This window comes from Podarcis melisellensis (assembly GCF_964234715.1).
Source record: "Podarcis melisellensis genome assembly, chromosome: 2".
Classification (NCBI taxonomy): Eukaryota; Metazoa; Chordata; class Lepidosauria; order Squamata; family Lacertidae; genus Podarcis; species Podarcis melisellensis.
The window spans coordinates 121,029,938-121,046,401 of record NC_138529.1 but is presented as its reverse complement, the minus strand read 5'-3'; the positions used below and the strand labels follow the sequence as shown (position 1 = coordinate 121,046,401).

General features: G+C 45.9%; 1 protein-coding gene across 5 annotated transcripts; it reads left to right on the top strand.

Annotated features, from left to right (window-relative positions):
• The first annotated feature begins 1,257 nt into the window (after positions 1-1,257).
• LOC309364735 (uncharacterized protein) lies at positions 1,258-16,337 on the top strand. Of its 5 annotated transcripts, XM_081902549.1 has the most exons (6): positions 5,054-5,146; positions 8,365-8,446; positions 8,911-9,127; positions 9,775-9,945; positions 11,427-11,504; positions 12,470-16,337. In XM_081902549.1, exons 3-6 carry the CDS (start codon positions 8,992-8,994, stop codon positions 13,699-13,701), a joined length of 1,617 nt encoding a protein of 538 aa, XP_081758675.1. In that variant the 5' UTR covers positions 5,054-5,146; positions 8,365-8,446; positions 8,911-8,991; the 3' UTR covers positions 13,702-16,337. The 5 variants fall into 5 exon arrangements, with proteins under 5 accessions (XP_081758677.1, XP_081758675.1, XP_081758678.1 ...); XM_081902551.1 differs by lacking the exons at positions 5,054-5,146; positions 8,365-8,446 and adding an exon at positions 1,258-1,721; XM_081902552.1 differs by lacking the exon at positions 8,365-8,446 and having other exon boundaries at positions 8,911-9,066; positions 9,819-9,945.
• Positions 16,338-16,464: the final 127 nt, after the last annotated feature.

The following is a 16,464-nucleotide window of genomic DNA, read 5'->3' as shown; positions in this document are numbered from 1 at the left end:
AAGAAAATCTATTTTACTTTATGTGTGGGGTTTTGTGTCAGTGTCCCTCCTGCAGGTTCGCTTTTGTTGAGAGAGAGGGTTGGCCTAGGGTGTGGTTGCTTGTTTGTGATTGGCTGTGGTGAACTTTGTTTTCATGTGTGAGTGGGGTGGGCAGGTGTTTTTGAATCAGGTTAACCATATTGATTCAAAAGCTGTTGGTGCATTCGTGTCACCTGTAGGTGAGTTTTAGAGTGAGTTATTTCCTTTTCTTTGATATAGATTTAAATGGGGGGTTGGACCACATTCTGGTCCGCTGAGGAGGGTTCATCTCATAGCTTATGTCGTCCTCACAACATTCTTGTGATGCGCAGCGTAAATTAATAATGCAGAGTTTTTAAGTGAAGCAATAAGAGCTTTACTGAGTTAAAATAAACTTCTTCATAAACAACATGGTTCCAAACGGTTTGACTGAGATTACATACTGACTCTGCTCACAACTGAGTCAGACTGACTCTGACTGAACTCTTACAGAGAACACAGAGAGAAAATGGCTTGTAAGTATAAAATGGCTTATAAGTAGCTTATAAGGAGAATGAGTCACATGTCGGAGTGACTCAGCAGTTAGTAGTTAGGCCTGAATAACTTTAGTAAGCCCAAATGATTGCGCAGTCCCAGCACTTCCCAGCCTGCTTTGCTGCTTCTGCTCTCATGTGACTTTGTCACATGACATGTTGTTTTTTAAAAAAACATTTTCTTTATTAATTTATACACCGCTTTATATTCTTAATAAAAACCTCAAAGCGGTTTAAGGTAAAGGGACCCCCTGACAGTTAAGTCCAGTTGCGGACAACTCTGGGGTTGTGGCGCTCATCTCGCTTTATTGGCCGAGGGAGCCGGGGTTTGTCCGCAGATAGCATAATAATAATAATAAAATAATAAAATTTTATTTAGATCCCGCCATCCCCAGCTGAAGCCGGCTCAGAGCGGCTAACAACAGTAAAATAATACATGACGAAGCCGCTTCTGGCAAAACCAGAGCAGTGCATGGAAACGCCATTTACCTTCCCACCAGAGTGGTACTTATTTATCTACTTGCACTTTGACGTGCTTTTGAACTGCTAGGTTGGCAGGAGCAGGGACCAAGCAATGGGAGCTCACCCCATCACGGGGATTAGAACCGTCAACCTTCTGATTGGCAAGCCCCAGGCTCAGTGGTTTAGACCACAGCTGTTTACATCATATTAAATCAATAACACATTAGCCGGATGATGTTCCTCCGGCCTCATGAGGAGCCTCTTCAGTGGGGCTGGTGATTACGGGTTTGTGGGGTTTTGGAGTAGTATTTTGTATATTGTGGATACCACCCCTTTGCCGTGTCCCTTTGTTTTCAGGAGGAGGTTTTCGAAGGTTGTCAGGGGTGTAGTTGCTGCTGATTTTACTACTGGATTGTTTAAGAGGGCGTGTAATTGGTGGTCTTATTATTATTATTGGCAGGCACCGACTCCCAGTTCAAACTTACATTTTGCCTGCTCAGCTCCTTTCCTTTTCTCTTTGTTATCAGAAAGCGATTCTCCTCTCAAGGTTACTGCGTGGATGTTCCAGGTTCCAGGCAACATGATGCAACAAATGTAAATTTCCCCTTTTGTACTGGGTTTCTGCGCACAATTGCCCAACGCTCTTCAGCCTCCATCCAGGCCAGCGAGATGTATTCGATTGGAGCTCAGGGACACCTTTCAGCCTAGGTAAAACTCAAAAGAGGTGGGATATTCTTTCCAAGTCAGGACCCTCAGGATCTCACCATAACCTCTCTTGCCAGTTCAGGAGTCACGACTCCTTCCTCTGCCCTTCCAACTAGTACAAAGAACGGACGGGTGTCATCAGCTCTGGTAACTTCAACCAAAGTCTGTCTTTAGTCTTCCCATTGCTCTTCTTATTGCAATGCTAGATGGGATAGAATTGCTTCAGACAACAGCTTTATGCTCTTTGCATTCACCCTCTGAATTACCATCCTCATGAATGATTTCCATTTGATTCACAATGGCAACGAGCAGAAGCAGGTCTTCGCCTGCACAGGTTTTGGCTCAAAGTACAGCCCATAGAATCATAGAGTTGGAAGAGACCACAAGGGCCATCGAGTCCAACCCCCTGCCAAGCAGGAAACACCATCAGAGCACTCCTGACATATGGCTGTCAAGCCTCTGCTTAAAGACCTCCAAAGAAGGAGACTCCACCACACTCCTTGGCAGCAAATTCCACTGTCGAACAGCTCTTACTGTCAGGAAGTTCTTCCTAATGTTTAGGTGGAATCTTCTTTCTTATAGTTTGGATCCATTGCTCCGTGTCCGCTTCTCTGGAGCAGCAGAAAACAACCTTTCTCCCTTCTCTATGTGACATCCTTTTATATATTTGAACATGGTTATCATATCATGATATCGTATCATGGACACAGGTGGCGCTGTGGGTTAAAGCCTCAGCGCCTGGGACTTGCCGATCAAAAGGTCGGCGGTTCGAATCCCTGCTGCGGGGTGCGCTCCCGCTGCTCAGTCCCAGCGCCTGCCAACCTAGCAGTTCGAAAGCACCTCCGGGTGCAAGTAGATAAATAGGGACCGCTTACCAGCGGGAAGGTAAACGGCGTTTCTGTGTGCAGCTCTGGCTCGCCAGAGCAGCGATGTCACGCTGGCCATGTGACCCGGAAGTGTCTCCGGACAGCGCTGGCCCCTGGCCTCTTAAGTGAGATGGGCGCACAACCCCAGAGTCTGTCAAGACTGGCCCGTACGGGCAGGGGTACCTTTACCTTTACCTTTATCATATCACCCTTTTACCTCCTCTTCTCCATGCCCAGCTCCTTTAGCCGTTCCTCATAAGGCATTGTTTCCAGGCCTTTGACCATTTTGGTTGCCCTCCTCTGGACACGTTCCAGTTTGTCAGTGTCCTTCTTGAACTGTGGTGCCCAGAACTGGACACAGTACTCCAGGTGAGGTCTGACCAGAGCAGAATACAGTGGCACTATTACTTCCCTTGATCTAGATGCTATACTCCTATTGATGCAGCCCAGAATTGCATTGGCAGCAACAGGACAGTTTGATGTTTTATTATTATTTTACATGTGTTGGAAGCCACCCAGAGCGGCTGGGGCAACCCAGCCAGATGGGTGGGATGTAAAAATTGTTGTTGTTTTGAAATTATTATTATTTTACTGAAATTGTATATTAAGGTAGGTGGGCTATTTCAAACTGTTAGAAGACAAGTGCTACAGATTGCAGTAACAGACCTTGCCAGTTACTTTGATAGTTAAAGAGATTTAGGGAAGTTTTTAATGTTCAATGTTTTTTAATATTTTGTTGGAAGCTACCCAGAGTGACTGGGGAAACCCAGCCAGATTTGCGGCGTACAAATAATTTTTTTTAATTATTTTTATTTTTATTTAGTTCACTTGGTAGAGCATGAGACTCTTCATTTCATTCTGTTATTTTTTCCCCATTTACAGCTTTTACAAAACCAGAAAAACAATCTTTACAAATCTAATTTACCTCCCTCTCGATTTCCCTCCCCACCTTTCTGTGGAGGATATTTATTTCATATCTTTTTATCACTGCATATCCGATTCAATCAATCTTTATTTATACAGCTATTAGCCCATAAAGTATGTACGACCGATTCAAATATATCTGCAAATTTTCCCTTATTTCCTTTCCCTTGTCTCTTACTGCACGGGTTTATTTCAGTCCTGCCGATTGTTTACAATGTACTGCCAAACAGTTGATAATTTCCCCCCATGTTATTTTTAAAAAAGTCTCTCTCCTTGATTTCTTATCCTTCCAGGGAGTTTTGCCATTTCTGCATACAGTATTCCATTAATTTTAATTGCAACCGGGGTACCTTACATAAACAATTTTTTCTGTTCATTAGTAGGGCTTCCATACTTCCGGAATTTCCCGGACGTAGCCAGGGCCTGTCCACCAAAAATTGTGTCTGGGCAGAATTTCCGTTTTAAATGTCAGGGAAAACCCAGGCATATGGCAGCCACGCTGGAAGTATAGGGTTGTTTTTGTTTGTGTGTGATTTTGTTTAAGAAAAGCTTAACCATTTTTGTGTCTGGATATGCCCCTACAAGCCCCTCCTATAAATCAATAAAAATATAAAAAACCACATAGCAAACTGAGGTTCTTTGCCCCCCCCCCCAACAAAAATCCTGGCTACACCCATGTATCCCACTCTCAGTTTTACTTGTGGACTGCCATCTGTCCAGATTTTAATTTGTTCTGAATTAATTTTGAGATGTATTTTAATTAATTGATTGCCTGTTTTTATGTTCTTTGTATACTGTGTTAAGAAACGCGGGTGGCGCGGTGGGTTAAACCACAGAGCCTAGGACTTGCCAATCAGAAGGTCGACGGTTCGAATCCCTGCGACGGGGTGAGCTCCCATTGCTCCTGCCAACCTAGCAGTTCAAAAGCACGTCAAAGTGCAAGTAGATAAGTAGGTACCGCTCCAGCGGGAAGGTAAACGGCATTTCTGTGCGCTGCTCTGGTTGGCCAAAGCGGTTTAGTCATGCACCAGGAAGCTGTACGCCGGCTCCCTCGGCCAGTAAAGCGAGATGAGTGCAGCAACCCCAGAGTCGGCCACCACTGGACCTAATGGTCAGGGGTCCCTTTACCTTTACCTATACTGTGTTAGTTTTATGATGTTAGCTGCCCTGAGCCCGGCTCCAGCCGGGGAGGGCGGAGTACAAATAAAATTATTATTATTATTATTATTCAGATTTTCACTTTTTGAAATACGGCAACCTGATCAATTATGTGTACTTAAAAGAGACTCTTCATGGTCAGAGTTGTAATTTCAAGCCCAGTGTTGGGTGGAAGAGTCCTGCATTGCAGGTGGGGGTTGGACTAGATGACTTTGGGGGTCCCTTCCAATTCTAGGATTCTACCAAACACTTCAGGATCCCGTTCAGGTTGCCCGCACAGGTGTGGGAACCCATGGCCACTCCTTCCCCAACGTGGGACGAGGAGCTCGTCTTCCTAGAGAGACAGGAAGTTTCAGAGGAGGCGGGAGCGGCTATTATCTGGGAACGGGGCGGGGGGGGGGCGTTGGTCTCTGCAGCCACACGCGGAGGAGAGACTTTGGTAAGGAGGCGAGGTGGCTGCAGAGGGAAGAATTCAGAAAGGTGCAACATATTTGGGGGGAGATATTATGGGTGGTTGGGGGATATTTGCATCCCTCCCCATGCCGAATCTGCAAACCGGGCATCCGGGAGAGGAGGAGGGAGGTAGGGGGGAAAGTTTGGGAGGTGGGGGAGTGAAAAAAGGTCGACACGTGTTGGGACTTTGCAGTTTAGAGACGTTTGTAGAACCGTGCATGGCACGGAGGGGGGAAAGTTTTTTCTCCCTCTTCCGCAGGGCTAGAACTGGTGGATCCGCTGCCCCCCACCCCCCGCAAAAAAGCTGCAAGTTGGAAGTTTCAGGAATCGTAGAAACGGGAGGGTACCCCCCAAGGGCCATCTAGTCTGACCCGCTGCAATGCACGAATCTCAGCTAAAGCATCCCAGTTGGTTAGAGGGGGGTCTGATAAGGGCAAGGTTGCAAGGCTGCCTATTGCATTGCAGGCGGTTGACTCAGTGGTTCTCAAGCTGTGGGTCCCCAGATGTTGTTGGACTACAACTCCCATCATCCCTGAGCTCTGTCCTTGCTAGCTAGGGGTGATGGGAGTTGTAGTCCAACAACATCTGGGGACCCACAGGTTGAGAAAGGCTGGGCAAGATGAACCTGGGGGGTGGCTGTCCCTCCCAACTTTACGGTTCTTTGATCATCTACATGCAGTGCAGAGTCAAACTGTGGAACTCGCTCCCCCAGCGGCGTAGCATGGGTTGTCAGCACCCGGGGCAAGGCAAGTAATTTGCGCCCCCTAACCCCCAGATGTTGCGGCCGGCCCCCCCTGCACCCCCACGCTACGCCACTGCGCTCCCCGCCCCCGGGGTGGGAGGCAGCGATGGGCCACCCTCGGGTGGCATTGAAAGAGAACTGAGACCAACTCATGGGATGGTAAGGCTATCAATGGGCTGCCAGCCTGGGAGGTTGTGCTCTGGTACCCCACGTTGAATGCCAGCTGTTGGAAACAGCAGGAGGGGAGAGTGGCCTTGTGTTCGAATCCTGGTGGCTTGTCTCCCATGGACATCTGGTTGGCTTCTGTGAGAATTGGGTGCTGGGCTGGGTAGGCCATTGGCTCTCATAATAATAATAATAATAATAAATTTTATTTATACCCCGGCCAGAGCCGGGCTCAGGGCGGCTAACACCAGTAAAATTACAGTAAAAACATAATTTAACATAAACATAAAACCAATTTAAAATACAGGTTAAAATGCAATTTAAAATGCAGCCTCATTTTAAAAGTAGCCCATAGATCAAAACCATAAGGGGGGGGGGAACAGAAGGGTCAGACCGAGTCCAAACCAAAGGCCAGGTGGAACAGCTCTGTCTTGCAGGCCCTGCGGAAAGATGTCAAGTCCCGCAGGGCCCTGGTCTCTCGTGACAGAGCGTTCCACCAAGTCGGGGCCAGTACTGAAAAGGCCCTGGCCCTAGTTGAGATGTTGTTATGACGAGTGGAAAACAGGGAACCCCGTCCCCCTTTTCCCTCTGGGAATCCATTGATTCTGCCCTCTGCCATGCATGCTTTAGCTGAGATTCCTGCATCGCAGGGGTTGGACTAGATGACCCTCGGAGGTGCCCCCCTTCCAACTCTAGAGCAGATCCTCTCTGGAGCTGCCTTCACCTCTTTGTAGAGATCAACCCAGGTCTTGTCGGTGGGGGTGGGGGAGGTAAATCTTTGTTATAGAGGAAGGAAGCAGAGGGCTTCCTGCTCTGCTTTTGTAGCCCCCAAGTCAAAAGAATACAAATGGCCTTTGGAGGAGATAATAGCCTGTGAGTAATAAGACAATGGCAAACTGGCCACGTGAGATTCCTTTGCTCTGTCTTGACAAAGAGTCAAGGCTGGAGGAGATTTCATCATTGAACAGAATTTATAAACCTCTTGGTTTTAGGGGGGACGGACCCCCAAGGCAGTTTACAAAAAAAGAAAACACCGTAAAATTATCACTTAAGAAAAAATTACAACAATCATTTCAAACATGCAAACAGTTAAAACCACAGTAGAACAGACTACGGCAAATTAAAACTCATACAAACTTTCTGAACATCTGGTAGGCTTGACTGAATAAGAATATCTTTAGCAAGAAATGCAGGGAAGGCACCTCTGATATCCATAGGCAGGGAGTTCCAAAGTTCCTGTTAAAATATGTTGGGGAAGGGGGCGTTTATTTGATTGCTTTTGTTTTGGTTATGTATTTTTGTGATTTTATGCTGTAACTGCCCCGAGACCTGCAGATTTAGGGCAGTATGCAAATTCAATAAATAAGAATAAATAAATATTTCTATACCGCTTAATATTTTTAAATGAAAATCTCAAAAGCGGTTTACAGCATATTAAATCAATAAAACAATAGCCAGGCGATGTTCCTCTGGCCTCATGAGGGGCGTCTTCAGTGGGGCTGGTGAGTCTGGGCCCAGCCCCCTAGGCCAGGGGAGCAGCCTTTGCGCCCCACAGCCAAGCGATGTTCCTCTGGCCTCATGAGGAGCCTCTTCAGTGGGGCTGGTGAGTGTGGGGCTCACCCCCGTAGGCCAGGTGGAGGGGCCTTGCTGGGAGCGGCCTTCACACTCACAGCCAGGTGATGTTCCGCCAGCCTCAATAATTAATTGTTTGTGCTCCCATACTAAACTACGGTGGTACCTTGGTTTAAGAGCTTAATTCATTCCGGAGGTCCGTTCTTAACCTGAAAATGTTCTTAACCTGAAGCACCACTTTAGCTAATGGGCACTCCTGCTGCCACCGCGCCCCCGGAGCTCGATTTCTGTTCTCATCCTGAAGCAAAGTTCTTAACCCGAGGTAATATTTCTGGGTTAGCAGAGTCTGTAACCTGAAGCGTATGTAACCCAAGGTACCACTGTACTGAGTTCTTAATCGGGGAGATAAGTAAAATGCCCCTGCCCCAGCTGGACTTGGGGGGGGGGAATAAATACCCCCTGCCCCAGGGAGTTTTGCTGCTGTTTCTTGCATTGAAGAGACTGGTCCAGAGCTCCTCCTGAGATTTAGTTTGAGGATAAGATGCAAGACCTCCACGTTGCTCTCTCAACAACACTGTAAAATGGTTAGAACAGGGATGCAGAGCATCTTTTTTGGGGGGGTGCACAGGGATAGCTCAGTTGGTAGAGCATGAGACCTCTTACTCTCAGGGTCGTAGGTTGGGGGGTTTTTTTAATTTTATTTGGATTTTTTTAAATAAAATGTTTTGGAGGGGAAATCTTTTTCTAAAGATCGTTTTCTTTTCAGGTTCCATTATAGTCCAAAGGCTATTCATCAGGAAATAAGGATTTGTTTTAAGTTTTTCATGTGTGCTATAACTCAGTCTAAGGTGTGTTTTTTTAAAGTGTTTAACCACAGCAGTTAACAAACGTGGATACATATGCTATAATGTTATAATCTGAAGGCAGCCCTGTTTAGGGAAGCTTTTAATATTTGATGTATTACTGTATTTTAATATTTGGTTGGAAGAATAAATTATTATTATTACTATTATTGTTGTTGTTTTAGTTACATAAATTGTTTAAATTGTTATTATGGAAATTATCAGTCTATGTATTTCTAATAGTATAACCAAATCAGTAATTTTTGATATAAGTGTAAAACCTACTCTGAGAATTTATTGTTCCAAAAATGAATTGTAAATATTAAGATTATACCACCAAGAATGAGTCTTTCTGCAAAAAAAGAACAACAAAGATTTAAATCAAGTCTTACTGACTTTAAATCGTGATTTAAAACGTGATATAAATTGAATTGATTTAATTCTTCCCCTCCCCTTTCTTTCCCCTGCAGGGACCACTTGAGAGCTGCTCCCTTCATTGAAGTGCAGCCCAGTTTCTGCCTCCTTATCCTCCATCTTCCAAAGGCAGCCCAATGGCGTCAGAGGCACAACCTGGACCATCTCTTCTTAGGGATGGAGTGGAAAGAGGGGCCAAGCAGCGCCCGCAGGTAGGGAAAGAGCAATGGGGACGAGGGAAGAGGCAACTCTGCCTCCCTTTATGTCGAGTATGTAGGAATCAAGCCTTGTCAGAGGAATGTGCCACTCTCCAGGCACCCGGCTGATTTCCTTGTTGACCCCCCCGTCTGCGACTCCCGGCAAGATACAGGCGAGGCCTCTATCGGCGATCCTCCTCAAACGTGAGAAGAACACACCACTCCTTCCCTTCCCTCTCCTCCCTGCCATCTCCAGGGAGGGGAAAGAGACAGACAGAAATGTATTTACATGCCTTTATTTCTGTCTTTTGCAGCAGTACAGAGAAACATGTCTGCACTCTCTTAACACGGACAGCAGAGAGATTTTTACTCCACCCCTGTACTTCCAGTACAGGTCAGATGACACACTGAGCGAACATCCGGTGCTCAGTACAGTGAATGGACTGCCCCTTTCTTCCCAGGGTACAGTCACAAACATCAACATCCTGTTTGGCTTTCCAGCCAGCTGCAGCTCGCTGCTGCATTGCTCCTTTTTCGTAACATACTCCCCCAAAAGAATCAATGCGTGTTGCGAGCAAAGCGTGATCCAGAGAAGAAAACAAACAGTTGTTATACATATAACATTCCCCTGTTGTTTCAGTTCCACCCTCGGAACTACCTGCCACTGGTTTCCCCAGTGTACCTCTCTGGTTGTTTGGCTTCCAAGGAATGATCTAAGGGAAGGGAAGGGATCTAAGAGAAGCGATATTTCCTTCTTCTTCTTCCAGGGTCTGGTCACCTTTGAGGAGGTGGCCGTGCGTTTCACAGAGGAGGAGTGTGCTCTGCTGGATCCAAGCCAAAGAGCTCTGAACAGGGAAGTCATGGAGGAGAATTACGAGACAGTGACCTCTCTGGGTAAGGAAACATGTTTCTGCATGCAGTGGAGGAATAACTGGTCCAATCCAGTGACCCCCAGCCCAGTGTCTTGTTCACGGTAGTATCCTGTTCATCCCTAGAAAATGTCTGTGGGGAAGCCTGCAAGCAGGATCTTAGCGTTAAGAACAGGGGTCAGCAAACTTTTTCAGCAGGGGTCCGGTCTACTGTCCCTCAGACCTTGTGGGGGGCCGGACTATATTTTGAAAATAAAAATGAATTCCTATGCCCCACAAATAACCCAGATATGCACTTTGAATAAAAGCACACATTCTACTCATGTAAAAACACCAGGCAGGCCCCACTGATAACCCAGAGATGCATTTTAAATAAAAGGGCACATTCTACTCATGTAAAAACACGCTGATTCCCAGACTGTCTGCAGGCCAGATTTAGAAGGCGATTGGGCTGGATCCGGCCCCCAGGCCTTAGTTTGCCTACCCATGGTAAAGAACATCTTGCCCACCGGTGGTTCCTGGTGTTCCCAGAGAAAACCAGTACATTTGGTGAAGTCTTAAGAGCAAACGATTGCAAAACTTCCGCTTTCGCATGTAACCCCAAGATTTATTATGAATACTATTATAGTGGTACCTTGGAAGTCGAATGGAATGCGTTCGGAAGTCCGTTTGACTTCCAAAATGTTCAGAAGTCCTGTCAGACGTTCAGCTTCCAAAAGCATTCTCCCTCTCCTCCATTAGCTCAGTCAGTAGAGCATGGGGCTCTTAAATCTCAGGGTTCAAGGGTTTGAGCCCCACGTCAGGCAAATGATTCCTGCATTGCAGGGGGTTGGACTAAATGACCCTCAGGGTCCCTTCCAACTCTACAATTCTGTGAACACAGAAATGTTGCAGTGGCTTGAATCTCCATGGGAAAATACTTCATCTCAAATTGTAAATTTGAAGTACCCCACAGCCTTGGCTTGCTGTGGATGAGGAAGAAGGGCTGGCTTCCGGGGCTGGTTTTTGCTTTCTGTGTTTTGAGCCGTTGTAGTCCAAACCAAGACAGTTAGCTTTGCTAAGTTCTGCAGCGTCATCCCTGCAACAGATGTTTCATGTGTGAGCCAGAGAGAGCCAGTGTGGTGTAGTGGTTAAGAGCAGTAGTCTTGCAATCTGGGGAACCGGGTTTGATTCCTCGCTCCTCCACCTGCAGCTGCTGGGTGACCTTGGGCTAGTCACACTTCTTTGAAGTCTCTCAGCCTCACTCACCTCACAGAGTGTTTGTTGTGGGGGAGGAAGGGAAAGGAGAATGTGAGCCGCTTTGAGACTCCTTAGGGTAGTGATAAAGCGGGATATCAAATCCATACTCATCTTCTTCATGCTGAGCTCCATTTCATGCTGAGCCCTTTTGCTAGTCAATAAGGGATCGAAATTGGCCCTCTTGGGTTTGAGGTCGTAGACTTGGCTTGACTGGGAATGGCTGGATGTTTTGTGGTCCAAAGTAACTGCTCTCTCTTTCCTTGAAAGAATCAGACCTCAATTCGTACTGGGAAGAAAGGCAAGAGCAGCTTCTCCAAGGTGACAAAGAAGGGGAGACATCAGCAGGTAGGTTGTGTTTTCGCTCAGGGATTTGAAGGTGTCACAATTTTGCTCTTGTTTGGAGGACAAATCTATACCTGATTTCTGCGCAGCAGAAACCGAGCTGACGGTTAACTTTTTCAGCTGGATTCCTTCTTTAACTTCTGCCCCGTTAAGGAAGTTAGTCGTATCAGTCTAGTGTACAAGGGTGAGCATTCCAGCACATGGAAAAGACATTTCTTCCATAGAACTTAATCAAACTTAATCAGAAAAGACGATCAATGAGGTTAATGACATAAAAACCTGATAAAATATCAGCATTACCATTCTAAAAATAATGACCATTGGTGCAGAGCTGAGTAAACCCTGTTTAAATCCCAGTTACCTGAATCAAACTGGGCAGCGAGCAACAGGTGATATGTTCCTCCCAAATGAAAGCGCGAGAGATGCTCAGATTTCCCTTTGAATGAGGTGGTTTTTTTGTAAGCTTTATCCATTATCAAAGAAAAACAAGACGTACTGGCATATTTCTGTGTTCCTATAATTTACTAGTGTCTTTTGACCGCAGCCAAAACCATAACCAAGGAGGAGCGCTTTGTTCCCCACTTGGTCTCTTCCCCAGCCTTGTTCATGTCTTATCTCCTCCAACCCCAACCCCAACCCCAATTGCATCAAAGGAGACACACCTGTGCTTAGTGAAACCAGGTGGGAGATAGAGCAGGAAAGGGCTTGTGTTGTTGCCGTCTTGAGACTGTAGGATATTCAGAAGCTAACCTCAGATTGAGCTGGGCATGAAGAGAAGAAATGGAAGATGCTTAATCATAATAATGATGATGATGATGATTTTATTTTTACCCCACCCATCTGGCTGTGTTGCCCCAGCCACTCTGAAAATGACAAAATCAGAGAAGCAGAGAACTGGGCTCAATCCATAACGAGATCTCTGCTTGCCATTTGAGTGACATTTCCTTTTTCTCCCTCCCCTGAAACAGGCAGTGGGCAGAACAATGAGAATTGCGGGGAGACATCCGCCGTGGTGTCGTCAGAAAACACAGAACACGAAGCATCAAAAGAAATGTCTGTAAATCAAATAGAAACCCCAGATCTTGAAAGAAACAAGTCAAAGAAAGCAAAAAAGAAATCTACAGCTTCTCAGGACACTGATGTCCATGAACCCCTCGTCTCTAAGAAAGATCACACAGAAAACAAATGTACAGAGTGTGGTGAAATATTTAGATATAGATCACAATTAAAAATGCATTACCGAACTCATGGGCTTCATACAGAGGTGAAACCATTTAAATGTACGGTGTGTGGAAAGAGCTTCAGCCATAGTGGAAGCCTTAGCATGCATCATAGAATCCACACAGGGGAGAAACCATTCGAATGTACCGAGTGTGGAAAAAGTTTCACTGGACGTGGTGACCTTTCTAAGCATCAGAGAATCCACACAAGGGAGAAACCGTTCAGGTGCATGGAGTGTGGAAAATGCTTTAGTCAGAGCGCTCACCTTACTTTACATGAAAGAACACATACAGGGGAGAAACCGTTTCAGTGTATGGAGTGTGGAAAAGGTTTCACTGGAAGCGGTGACCTTTCTAAGCATCTCAGAATCCACACAAGGGAGAAACCGTTCAGGTGCATGGAGTGTGGAAAGGGCTTTACTCAAAGAGCTCACCTTACTTTTCATCAGAGAACATACACAGGGGAGAAACAATTCAAATCTTTGGAGTGTGGAAAGAGCTCCAGTGGGAGTGGTGACCTTGCTCAGCATCAAACAACACACACAGGGGAGAAACAGTTTAAGTGTCCAGAGTGCGGAAAGAGTTTCAGTGGGGGTGATGGCCTTATCAAGCATCAAAAAATCCACACAAAGGAAAAACCGTTCCTATGCAAGGAGTGTGGAAAACGCTTTAGTCAGAATGCTCACCTTATTTTACATCAAAGAACACACACAGGGGAGAAACCATTTAAATGTACGGAGTGTGGAAAAAGCTTCTGTGGGTCTGGTGACCTTACTAAGCATAAAAGAATCCACACAAGGGAAAAACCGTTCCTATGCAAGGAGTGTGGAAAGAGCTTTAGTCAAAGTGCTCACCTTGCTTTACATCAAAGAACACACACAGGGGAGAAACCGTTTAAATGTACAGAGTGCGGAAAGAGCTTCAGTGGGAATGGTGACCTTACTAAGCATCAAAGAATCCACACAAAGAAGAAATCATAAAAAACATAGAACCACCTCTTTTTCTATCTTGGGCTGCAGCTTCTTCCTTACATTATTTATTTTGTTGTCGCCAGGTTTGGCACTGCTTTCCTTTGGGGTGAAGACAGAGGCAAAGTTGGCGTTGAGCAGTTCTGCCTTCCCTTAGTCAATAGTATTTCTCAGTCTTCTTCACAGAGAGGACCTACCACTTGTTTGTTCTTCCTCTTGCTTTGAACATAGCTGAAGAAACCTTTATTATTATGTTTAGCTCTTTTGCAAGCCTGAGCTTTAGCCCGCCTGACATTCACCCTTCAACTTCTATTTCTTATAAATGCCCTTGTTAATTCTCAGCTGATCTCTTAAGCCATACCATGTTCCTGTCTTGTTTGGATTGCCTGCATTTGGGCATTCAGTATTTCACCTTTAAGAAACTCCCATCCATTTTACACTCCCTTCCTCTTGGAGCTCCTTAAGCTTTTTGAAATTGGCCTTAAAGTCCAGAGTGCATGTCTGACTACACTCAGCTTTTCCTTGTTTGTGTATCATAAAACCCAGGAGGACATGATCTCTTCCTCCCAAGTTTCCCAGTACTTCGACCAGTTCCTCTCTGTTGGTGAGCATCAGGTCCAAGATAAACGATCTCCTTGTTGCTCCTTCCATCTTCCTGGGAAATGAAATAGTCAGCAAGGCAATGGGTGAATTTATTGGACCTTACATTCTTGGAAGAATTTGAGTTCCAACAAAGTTTGGGGTAGCACAAGTCTCTGATGACTACGATATCTCCTTTTTAAATGTTTGGTTCTCTGTTCTCAGAAGGCATCATTCAATTCTTCAGTTTCTTCTACACAGTTGTTTCTCTCTAAATACAGTTGCAATTGAAATTATTCAACCTCCATTGCAAAACAGGTTCATTATCAAAATTTACAGACTTTCAGCTGTTTGCCATGAGCAAATCAAAGAAAGGCAATTGAAAAAACTCAACACAACGGATGTTTCCAATGCTTTCCCCAAATTCTGCTGACAATGCAACTTATACTGGCTTATCCAGTCTCACTATTATTCAAACACTTAATGTCAAGGATCTTTAGCACTTAGTAGAGCAGCTTTTTGCTCCTATGACCTGCTGCAAATGAGATGTGTAGCCAGACACCAGCTTCTGGCAGCTGAAGAATCTCATGAGCAATGGCCTCCAGTTCAGTAATATTCTTGGGTTTGCATGCCTCAACCGCCCTTTTCAGATCCCACCAGAGGTTTTCTATGGAGTTCAAGTCAGGTGACTGTGATGACCACCTTCCAGGACTTCTGCAACCAAAGTCTTGGTGGGATTTTTGCTTAAGCCAAACCCTTCCTGATGGCACCACTTGCACGGCCAGTGGTTTATTTCCAGTAATTTCCTCTCCCTGGGCCACAGCCCTCAATAGGAAGAAATGATGAACATACCACCTGTGCCCAAAAGCCTTTCAGCCTTGCCCAGAGTCCCTTGTTAGACGTTGAAGGCTGTGTGCGGCGGTATTGTGAATGAGAAGGAACAGGTAGTTGACCAGTGGGCTTTATAAGACTTGGCAACTTCTCTGCCAAATCTTGAATTTATGCACCTGGAAGACGAACACACCTCCCGGGACATTCTGTTTCCTCTCGCACACTGCTGCCTCTGTCCACCTCAGTAGGGAGACACCAGCAGTGCCCCACATCTTTCACCTCTGCGCAGTGGCAGAATTTTTGTATTCACTCTGGCTGCTCGCACATCAACAAAAACAAGCGGCTTTAATGTTTGATGTTGAGAAAGTATTTGATAAGGTTTCCTGGGATTTGTTGTTTAAAGTTTTAGAATATATGAGTTGTCAGAGCATCCACAATCAGATCTGAAGGGTTTAGATCCAGAATGAAAAATGACTCTAAGTCAATCTCCTCCTCTGGTGTGTGTGTGTGGCAGAAATCATTCTGGGCACTGTACCTTTTCGAAGCCACCTTGGTGTATTCTGAGGTCAGCAACTGCTGTCCTAGCTCCTCCGGCCCAGAAACTCTGTCCGAAGTGAGGGCGTGGAATTGATTTTGCAGCTCCAATGACTCGGCCTGGCTCCTGACAGTCCTCCTTCTGTGCCACGTACCTCCAGGCATCTTGTCTCCTGCTATGGGTGATCTTCCGCCTCTGTAGGGGCACCTATCCAAGTTGGTGTTCCAGCACAGTCCACTCAGCGCTGTCAAGGGACTCCACATCTTGCCCCAAAGCTCGAAGTCTGGCAACTAGGTGGACCTCAAGTTGCTGTACCTTCTCTTCCAGCAAGGTGCCACAGGTGTGCTTTTGCACATTCTCCGGCAGGAAGATAAACGTGGCACAGGTCTGGCAAGTCCTTGCAGCAGCACCCTCACGTTCCTATGCCCCTGAGGCAGCACTGCAAGCCTCGCCACCAAACACCCTCACAAATTCCCCTGTTCACAAGGTCCTGGAAGCTGCAATCAGCTAAGTATATCTGCTGATGGTTTCCAACTCCTTCCGACTTCCTCTCAGCAGTAGCTTCTATCCCTCAGACTGTGGGCTCTAGCGGAGCACACAGCCACAAACCGGCTCACCATCAAGCCTCCAAACAGCTCAAACAACCATCTGTTTTGTTTTGTTTCGTTAACCTGTTTTATTAAAGATTTATTGGTTTACAAAAGCATGTGCAATGTTTCTTTTTTCAAGATCCATTTTCTACAGATCAGTTTCATTTGTGGAGACATTAGTGATGCATTAGGAAGAAAAGGGGGAAAGGGAGGGGGCATGGTGAGTGGGGGTGGGGTTGG